This window comes from Clarias gariepinus, chromosome 6, assembly GCF_024256425.1.
Source record: "Clarias gariepinus isolate MV-2021 ecotype Netherlands chromosome 6, CGAR_prim_01v2, whole genome shotgun sequence".
In the NCBI taxonomy this organism is placed as follows: Eukaryota; Metazoa; Chordata; class Actinopteri; order Siluriformes; family Clariidae; genus Clarias; species Clarias gariepinus.
The window spans coordinates 40,760,001-40,770,000 of NC_071105.1; the positions used below are offsets into that span (position 1 = coordinate 40,760,001).

Here is a 10,000-nt window from a genome sequence, read left to right on the forward strand (position 1 = left end):
AACACTTAAAGTACAAAATCATGACATAAAAGTTTATAAAAAACTTTAATAAATAATAAACAAAAACATAAAAATATTACGCACTGCTACAGAAAATTGTGTGTGTGTGTATATGTGTGTGTGTTTTAGACACACCTACAATAAAGACTGTAAAGCATCCAGCCAGTGCGGCGGATGTTAGCATTAGCATTAGCACTCAGTAAGGAGTTAAAGCAGGCGAGAGTTTATTCACTGAGTCACAATAAACGACATACAAAGATAGAAAAATGGGAAAGAGGTAGAAAAAGAGCGAAGGCAGAACAATCACATTCACTGTAGTGGGCGTGGCCAAACCGGTGCTCGTGGCAGTGGGTGTGGTCGTGCCTCCTGACATCATGTCTTTATTTTATAATGAGCACGACAGGAGAAAATGTTTGCTAGCTAGCAAGTGCTTGAACCGCATACTAATTCGAATTAGCTAGCTTTAGCAAACCATTCAGCGCGTAAACAATGAATCAGATTGACATATTTGTGTGTTTCTGACGTCAGGAGGACGAGCTCGAGCTCCACCGAGTGCAGATAGGTACATTATTTTCATTTTATTTCACAAGCTTGTGTTCTGAATCTTGTAAACATAGCAATGCTAAACCGCTAATGCATTCCTAAACAACACCACAACACACACTCACACATACACTCACACACACACACACACACACACACTGATTATCATGTCCACAACACACCACGATAGGTAACAGGAAATATTATTATCACATTTCATTCCGAGCCGAGAGCGTCTCCATGGAAACAGCAATCCCAGAATTCCATTCAGCCTGAAAAACAGAGGCGGTGCTTACTGACTGACAGATGGACAGCCGTTACCATGGTTACCATCCGTTCTCAACCCTTCTGACTTAAACGACCGTACATGAAACCTGCTGCACGTCTCAGAGCTAACAGGAAGAAGAAATACGCGGAACTGTGTCTAACCCCGCCCCCACTTGTGATTGGTCAGAATGTGACACCCCTCTTTACTTGTGATGTTTTTTCGTAATTAATGCTGTTTTTTTAAGGATTTATTTACTTGTTTGTTGTACTTCTTTTTTTTTTTACTCCCTCACTAGTGTCAGTTAGCGTTAGTTAATTTAACTAGCTGGTTCGTTAGTGTGATGAAGCCGAATCCAGAACGAGACGCTTTGAGGTTTATTTACAACCAGCTACACAGAAATATGCTAATTTACTGGAAATCTTTAACATCAGCGCACGTGGGCGGTTCTCTGTGTTGCGTCACTCATTCTGAGGCGTTAGCGGCGTCTCGCTCTCCTGAGGACCGTTCTCCTGAGGACCGTTCTCCTGAGGTTTCGGATCTTCGGGTTCCTGATGTTCCTCTTCTTCTTGCGTTTTGTCTTCTTCTTCTCGTGACTCCGCGGCCTCTTGCACATTGTCCTCGTGTATCCCGTTTATGCCGTTTTGAGGACTCGTCATCGCTAATGCTACTTCCTGTTCTTCTTTTATTTCCTCCTTTACTCTCTTAGCATCATGTGATCGCGCCGCTTCCTCTTTCTGCGCCGTCTCCTGTGGCTCTGGTGATTCCTGTTTCAGCACCGCTTCCTGTGTTAGCGTTACTTCCTCTTTCAGCGGCGCTTCCTGTGTTAGCGTTATGTCCTGTGTTAGCGTTACGTCCTGTTTCAGTGGCACTTCCTGTGTTAGCGGTACTTCCTCTTTCAGCTGCGCTTCCTCTGTTAGCGTTACGTTCTGTGTTAGCGTTACGTCCTGTGTTAGCGTTACGTCCTGTTTCAGTGGCACTTCCTGTGTTAGCGTTACCTCCTGCTTTAGCACGGTCTCCTGCATTAGCGGTGTTTCTTCCTCGTGTTCCTGCTTGAACCTCTCCTGCTGTTTAAGCTGCACTTCTCCGTTTTCCTGAAGAGCCACTTCTTCTTCTCCTCCGTCTCTCCTTTCTTCATCCTCTGTCACTTTACTAACAGATAAAATGTCATGCAGCCTGGGGGACATGAGGTACGGCCGCTCAGTGGAGCCGTCGTTCCTCTCCAGGTCCTCACCTTCAGCGTTTCAGTGGGTTAGCAGGTTGTTAGGAGAGCAGAGAGACGGCAGCGGGGCGAAGAGGAAGAGGAGAGAGAAACGTATTAGCTCTAAAGCTAAGCAAAAGTATCAGAGAAAATGTGGAAAGTGAAAAAGAGAGGAGAGAAACTTGCATGCACATGAACAGCCAACTCACACACACACACACACACACACACAAACAAAAGCTTTCACACTTACAAAAGCAGAGGAACAGTGTGTCCACACACATCGCGTACACGCTAAAAAAGCCGTGCGCAATCACGTACGTCCCAAACACCAGCGTCTGGAGAGAAAAGCACACACACAGACAAATTGGGTAAAACTGTGACATCATCGTCATCATCCTCACTGCTGTGAAGTCATCCGTAACAACACACTCCAGTTCATGATCTTTGCAACCTAAAGAAAAAATAAGCCAAGAGGGTAAGGGCCTTGCTCAAGATCCCAGAACAGTGGCAGGGCTGGGACTCGAACCCCCAACCTGCTGATCAGTACCTCGTAGCTTTAACCCCTGAACACTCAGGACTGCACCATTCATAACTGATGCACATATTGTATAAAATGACCTCCTCATTCCACTTACACACACGTGTATAAAACCTTCTCTACTGTAATAATATAATCAGGGTATAAAATATGTTTCCTCATCAATAACTATTGCACTCATTGTATGTAACCCTTCTCTGTGTGTATATTCATATGCATATAATTTTATTAGGCCATATATCTTTATTTATTGCTCCCTGTGTCCATAACTCCTTCTGTATATAACCCCTTCTGTCTATAACCCCTTCTGTATATAACCCCTTCTGTATATAACCCCTTCTGTATATAACCCCTTCTGTATATAACCCCTTCTGTATATAACCCCTTCTGTATATTACCCCTTCTGTATATAACCCCTTCTGTATATAACCCCTTCTGTATATAACTCCTTCTGTATATAACTCCTTCTGTATATAACCCCTTCTGTCTATAACCCCTTCTGTATATAACTCCTTCTGTATATAACTCCTTCTGTATATAACCCCTTCTGTCTATAACCCCTTCTGTATATAACTCCTTCTGTATATAACTCCTTCTGTATATAACCCCTTCTGTCTATAACCCCTTCTGTCTATAACCCCTTCTGTCTATAACCCTTTCTGTATATAACCCCTTCTGTATATAACCCCTTCTGTATATAACCCCTTCTGTATATAACCCCTTCTGTATATAACCCCTTCTGTATATAACCCCTTCTGTATATAACCCCTTCTGTATATAACCCCTTCTGTATATAACCCCTTCTGTATATAACCCCTTCTGTATATAACCCCTTCTGTATATAACCCCTTCTGTATATAACCCCTTCTGTATATAATTCCTTCTGTGTATAACCCCTTCTGTGTATAACCCCTTCTGTATATAATTCCTTCTGTATATAACCCCTTCTGTATATAACTCCTTCTGTATATAACCCCTTCTGTATATAACCCTTTCTGTATATAACCCCTTCTGTATATAACTCCTTCTGTCTATAACCCTTTCTGTATATAACCTCTTCTGTATATAACCCTTTCTGTATATAACCCCTTCTGTATCTGTCTATAACCCCTTCTGTATCTGTCTATAACCCCTTCTGTATCTGTATATAACCCCTTCTGTATATAACCCCTTCTGTATATAACTCCTTCTGTCTATAACCCTTTCTGTATATAACCCCTTCTGTATATAACCCCTTCTGTATATAACCCTTTCTGTATATAACCCTTTCTGTATATAACCCCTTCTGTATCTGTCTATAACCCCTTCTGTATCTGTCTATAACCCCTTCTGTATCTGTATATAACCCCTTCTGTATATAACCCCTTCTGTATATAACTCCTTCTGTCTATAACCCTTTCTGTATATAACCCCTTCTGTATATAACCCCTTCTGTATATAACCCTTTCTGTATATAACCCCTTCTGTATATAACCCTTTCTGTATATAACCCTTTCTGTATATAACCCCTTCTGTATATAACCCTTTCTGTATATAACCCTTTCTGTATATAACCCTTTCTGTATATAACCCCTTCTGTATATAACCCCTTCTGTATATAACCCCTTCTGTATATAACCCCTTCTGTGTACATATGCAAATTATTCATCATAATATCTTTCTCATTGCATACATGTAAATGCTTGTGCTCATTGTACAGACTGTGACTCCTTCTCTCTTTACTTTCCAAGTCTTTATCACAGTGTACAATACCTTCCTTATTGCACCCACTTATTATTCATGTGCGCGTTTGTACTCACAGTAATTGATCTACCTCACTGTATACAGTACAGTTTATATATGCAAATTATTCTGCGCTGTGAAAATGCACTTCTGGTTGGATGCTAACTGTATTTTGTTGCCTTGTACAGTAGCTACATGGGTAGTGACATTAAAGTTTAATCCAATCTAATCTAATCTAATCTAATCTAAAGATGCAACACTGATTCCCAGATCCCCTGCAGTGCTGATCCGCTGCACTGGTTCCACACCACGCTGTTTAAGGACTCTCAGTGTACACATCAACAGGGACTAAACCCTCAGCGTCTCTGTCCCTGACTCTACCCCATGTCCACGTCTCATATTGCGGCTTTCTGGTTCTGTTATGTTTTTGTCTCCGCCCACTGATTGATGTTCGTAGTTCTCCTGATGCATTACCTGTTTCTCCTAACACAAGCTTTTGAAATTTTATCTCTGCACTTTTAATACATTTTGCCTAAAATACATTTAAAATCAGTTTTAACTTTTTTTCTCCAAGACAAATCGTGGATGCAGCAGGAGACACAGACTGGAGGACAGCAAGATCAGAATGATCACGCAGGACCTGTCCACTTCCAACCACTGTGTGTGTGTGTGTGTGTGTGTGTGTGCGCCTCACCAATATAGGAACCCAGTAGTAGTTTAATGAAGGTGCTGCTTCCTCCACAGCCTTTATCCTCCCAGTGAAGAAGAAGAAGGAGCCAATACCTGATCTCACACACACACACACACACACACAAAGTTTAACACACTGATTAATATCACACACACACACACACACACAACTTACTCACCTACAATCCCTACAATCAGTAGTTTCCCCAGAAACAACAGGAAGTCTGTCACTTTGTCCAAAACAGCCACCCTGAGAAACACACACACACACACACACACACACACACACACACACACACACAGTTTATATGCACATACAGACACAGAACAGAGATGATGACGTCATGTGAAAGCGCCCCGTGTTCCTACCTGATGATGTTCCTCATGAGGAGGAAGAAGGCGTCTTTGGCAGAAGTGCAGAAGTTTTTCCCGTACATCGCCACCTGGTGTGTGACAGGTTAAAGACACACGCTTAGCACCAAGCTAATCTGCAACATTAGCAATACCCGCGCACGTGTGTGTTAGTGTGTGTGTGTGTTAGTGTGGGTGTGTGTGTGTGTGTATATGCGTGTGTGTGTGTCTGTACCATGATGTAGGCGTTTCTGTTGATGAATTTGATACACTTCTCCAGACACCAGAAGCAGCACTTCAGGCAGCTGAGCAGAAACTTCGCACATTTATTCTCAGCTCCTGCAGGAACGACAGGAAGTGAACTCAGGTCATAATAACCACCTGCAAATCACTGAGACGTCCTCCATAACCCGTGTTGGGTGTACGGCGGTATAAATGTTAGCGTTAGAGTGCTTTGATTACTTTTTTGATGTAATGAGTAATGTAACGCCTCAGGTCGTCATTTAAGTCTCAGTTATTTAGTTACTTTTTCAAAAATGTAATCTGTTATTTATACAAATAATGTATAATCCGTGAGCCAGACAGCAGTCATTCCCAATCCGTTATTGTGTGTGTGTGAAAGACGTCCTACAAGCCCCGCCCCGATACCCCACCCCCCTAAGTTATTCCTGCTGTTATACCCCTATCTCACATATTGGGATTGACTATACAAGACCCTTTAACCGGACTTACGGTCACCGCGAAAAAACGGCATGGGTGAGATGGGGGTATTAGTAGGCGAGATGGGGGTATTAGTAGGTGAGATGGGGGTATTAGTAGGTGAGATGAGGGTATTAGTAGGTGAGATGGGGGTATTAGTAGGTGAAATAGGGGGATAAGTAGGTGAGATTGGGGGATTAGTAGGTAAGATAGGGGTATTAGTAGGTGAGATTGGGGGATTAGTAGGTGAAATAGGGGGATAATCAGGTGAGATTGGGGGATTAGTAGGTAAAATAGGGGGATAAGTAGGTGAGATTGGGGGATTAGTAGGTGAGATTGGGGGATTAGTAGGTGAGATTGGGGGATTAGTAGGTGAAATAGGGGGATAATCAGGTGAGATTGGGGGATTAGTAGGTAAAATAGGGGGATAAGTAGGTGAGATTGGGGGATTAGTAGGTAAGATAGGGGTATTAGTAGGTGAGATTGGGGGATTAGTAGGTGAAATAGGGGGATAATCAGGTGAGATTGGGGGATTAGTAGGTAAAATAGGGGGATAAGTAGGTGAGATTGGGGGATTAGTAGGTAAGATAGGGGTATTAGTAGGTGAGATTGGGGGATTAGTGGGTGAAATAGGGGGATAAGTAGGTGAGATTGGGGGATTAGTAGGTAAGATAGGGGTATTAGTAGGTGAGATTGGGGGATTAGTAGGTGAAATAGGGTGATAATCAGGTGAGATTGGGGGATTAGTAGGTAAAATAGGGGGATAAGTAGGTGAGATTGGGGGATTAGTAGGTAAAATAGGGGGATAAGTAGGTGAGATTGGGGGATTAGTAGGTGAGATGGGGGTATTAGTAGGTGAAATAGGGGGATAAGTAGGTGAGATTGGGGGATTAGTAGGTAAGATAGGGGTATTAGTAGGTGAGATAGGGGGATTGGTAGGTGAGATAGGGGTATTAGTGGGTGAGATGGGGGTATTAGTGGGTGAGATGGGGGGATTAGTAGGTGAGATAGGGGGATTGGTAGGTGAGATGGGGGTATTAGTGGGTGAGATGGGGGGATTAGTAGGTGAGATAGGGGGATTGGTAGGTGAGATGGGGGTATTAGTGGGTGAGATGGGGGGATTAGGAGGTGAGATAGGGGGATTGGTAGGTGAGATGGGGGTATTAGTAGGTGAAATAGGGGGATAAGTAGGTGAGATTGGGGGATTAGTAGGTGAGATAGGGGTATTAGTAGGTGAGATTGGGGGATTAGTAGGTGAGATTGGGGGATTAGTAGGTGAGATTGGGGGATTAGTAGGTGAGATTGGGGGGATTAGTAGGTGAGATGGGGGGATTAGTAGGTGAGATGGGGGTATTAGTAGGTGAAATAGGGGGATAAGTAGGTGAGATTGGGGGATTAGTAGGTAAGATAGGGGTATTAGTAGGTGAGATTGGGGGATTAGTAGGTGAAATAGGGGGATAAGTAGGTGAGATTGGGGGATTAGTAGGTAAGATAGGGGTATTAGTAGGTGAGATAGGGGGATTGGTAGGTGAGATGGGGGTATTAGTAGGTGAGATAGGGGTATTAGTAGGTGAAATAGGGGGATAAGTAGGTGAGATTGGGGGATTAGTAGGTAAGATAGGGGTATTAGTACGTGAGATTGGGGGATTAGTAGGTGAAATAGGGGGATAAGTAGGTGAGATTGGGGGATTAGTAGGTAAGATAGGGGTCTTAGTAGGTGGGATTGGGGGATTAGTAGGTGAAATAGGGGGATAAGTAGGTGAGATTGGGGGATTAGTAGGTAAGATAGGGGTATTAGTAGGTGAGATTGGGGGATTAGTAGGTGAGATGGGGGGATTAGTAGGTGAGATGGGGGGATTAGTAGGTGAGATGGGGGTATTAGTAGGTGAAATAGGGGGATAAGTAGGTGAGATTGGGGTATCAGTAGGTGAGATAGGGGTATCAGTAGGTGAGATAGGGGTATCAGTAGGTGAGATGGGGGTATTAGTAGGTGAAATAGGGGGATAAGTAGGTGAGATAGGGGTATTTGTAGGTGAGATAGGGGTATTTGTAGGTGAGATTGGGGGATTAGTAGGTAAGATAGGGGTATTAGTGGGTGAGATGGGGGGATTAGTAGGTGAGATGGTGGGATTGGTAGGTGAGATGGGGGTATTAGTGGGTGAGATGGGGGGATTAGTAGGTGAGATGGTGGGATTAGTAGGTGAGATGGTGGGATTAGTAGGTGAGATAGGGGTATTAGTAGGTGAGATAGGGGGATTGGTAGGTGAGATGGGGGTATTAGTGGGTGAGATGGGGGGATTAGTAGGTGAGATGGGGGTATTAGTGGGTGAGATGGGGGTATTAGTAGGTGAGATAGGGGTATTAGTAGGTGAGATTGGGGGATTAGTAGGTAAGATAGGGGTATTAGTAGGTGAGATTGGGGGATTAGTAGGTGAGATAGGGGGATTGGAAGGTGAGATGGGGGGATTAGTAGGTGAGATAGGGGGATTGGTAGGTGAGATGGGGGATTGGTAGGTGAGATGGGGGATTAGTAGGTAAGATAGGGGTATTAGTAGGTGAGATTGGGGGATTAGTAGGTGAGATAGGGGGATTGGTAGGTGAGATGGGGGTATTAGTGGGTGAGATGGGGGGATTAGTAGGTGAGATAGGGGGATTGGTAGGTGAGATGGGGGTATTAGTAGGTGAAATAGGGGGATAAGTAGGTGAGATTGGGGGATTAGTAGGTAAGATAGGGGTATTAGTAGGTGAGATTGGGGGATTAGTAGGTGAGATTGGGGGATTAGTAGGTGAGATTGGGGGATTAGTAGGTGAGATGGGGGTATTAGTGGGTGAGATGGGGGTATTAGTGGGTGAGATGGGGGGATTAGTAGGTGAGATAGGGGGATTGGTAGGTGAGATGGGGGTATTAGTGGGTGAGATGGGGGGATTAGTAGGTGAGATAGGGGGATTGGTAGGTGAGATGGGGGTATTAGTGGGTGAGATAGGGGGATTAGGAGGTGAGATAGGGGGATTGGTAGGTGAGATGGGGGTATTAGTAGGTGAGATTGGGGGATTAGTAGGTAAGATAGGGGTATTAGTAGGTGAGATTGGGGGATTAGTAGGTGAGATTGGGGGATTAGTAGGTGAGATTGGGGGATTAGTAGGTGAGATGGGGGTATTAGTGGGTGAGATGGGGGTATTAGTGGGTGAGATGGGGGGATTAGTAGGTGAGATAGGGGGATTGGTAGGTGAGATGGGGGTATTAGTGGGTGAGATGGGGGGATTAGTAGGTGAGATAGGGGGATTGGTAGGTGAGATGGGGGTATTAGTGGGTGAGATGGGGGGATTAGGAGGTGAGATAGGGGGATTGGTAGGTGAGATGGGGGTATTAGTAGGTGAAATAGGGGGATAAGTAGGTGAGATTGGGGGATTAGTAGGTGAGATTGGGGGATTAGTAGGTGAGATAGGGGTATTAGTAGGTGAGATAGGGGTATTAGTAGGTGAGATTGGGGGATTAGTAGGTGAGATTGGGGGATTAGTAGGTGAGATTGGGGGATTAGTAGGTGAGATTGGGGGATTAGTAGGTGAGATGGGGGTATTAGTGGGTGAGATGGGGGGATTAGTGGGTGAGATAGGGGGATTGGTAGGTGAGATGGGGGTATTAGTGGGTGAGATGGGGGGATTAGTAGGTGAGATAGGGGGATTAGTAGGTGAGATAGGGGGATTGGTAGGTGAGATGGGGGTATTAGTGGGTGAGATGGGGGGATTAGGAGGTGAGATGGGGGGATTAGTAGGTGAGATAGCATGCATGAGGAATCACAAAGGAGTTTTTATTTTCTGCAGTGGAAAAGTACTCGAACTAGTTACTTTGATCAGGAAGTAACGCTGTAATGTAACAGATTTCTTTTTAAAGACAGTCACTTTATAATGTAATTAGTTACTTTAAAAATTAACGTCCCCCAACACTGTCCTTAACACCTCTAGCCAATCACACACCAGCACCATGCAC

The 10,000-nt window shown here is 44.2% G+C and overlaps 1 protein-coding gene across 2 annotated transcripts in view; it reads right to left on the bottom strand.

The window, feature by feature from the left end:
- Positions 1–10,000, bottom strand: part of slc44a2 (solute carrier family 44 member 2) — an 18,503-nt gene that overhangs the window by 1,849 nt on the left and 6,654 nt on the right. The window contains exons 17-22 of one of the 2 annotated variants that reach the window (XM_053498442.1): positions 5,549–5,652; positions 5,332–5,405; positions 5,142–5,212; positions 4,967–5,055; positions 2,263–2,347; positions 1–2,042 (exon numbers count right to left, since the gene is read on the bottom strand). The exon at positions 1–2,042 is cut by the window's left edge and continues 138 nt beyond it. In XM_053498442.1, coding sequence (XP_053354417.1) covers positions 1,270–2,042; positions 2,263–2,347; positions 4,967–5,055; positions 5,142–5,212; positions 5,332–5,405; positions 5,549–5,652 — 1,196 coding nt within the window. In that variant the 3' untranslated portion in view covers positions 1–1,269. The remainder of the gene's footprint in view (positions 2,043–2,262; positions 2,348–4,966; positions 5,056–5,141; positions 5,213–5,331; positions 5,406–5,548; positions 5,653–10,000) is intronic. The other variant, XM_053498443.1, reaches the window with a different exon arrangement.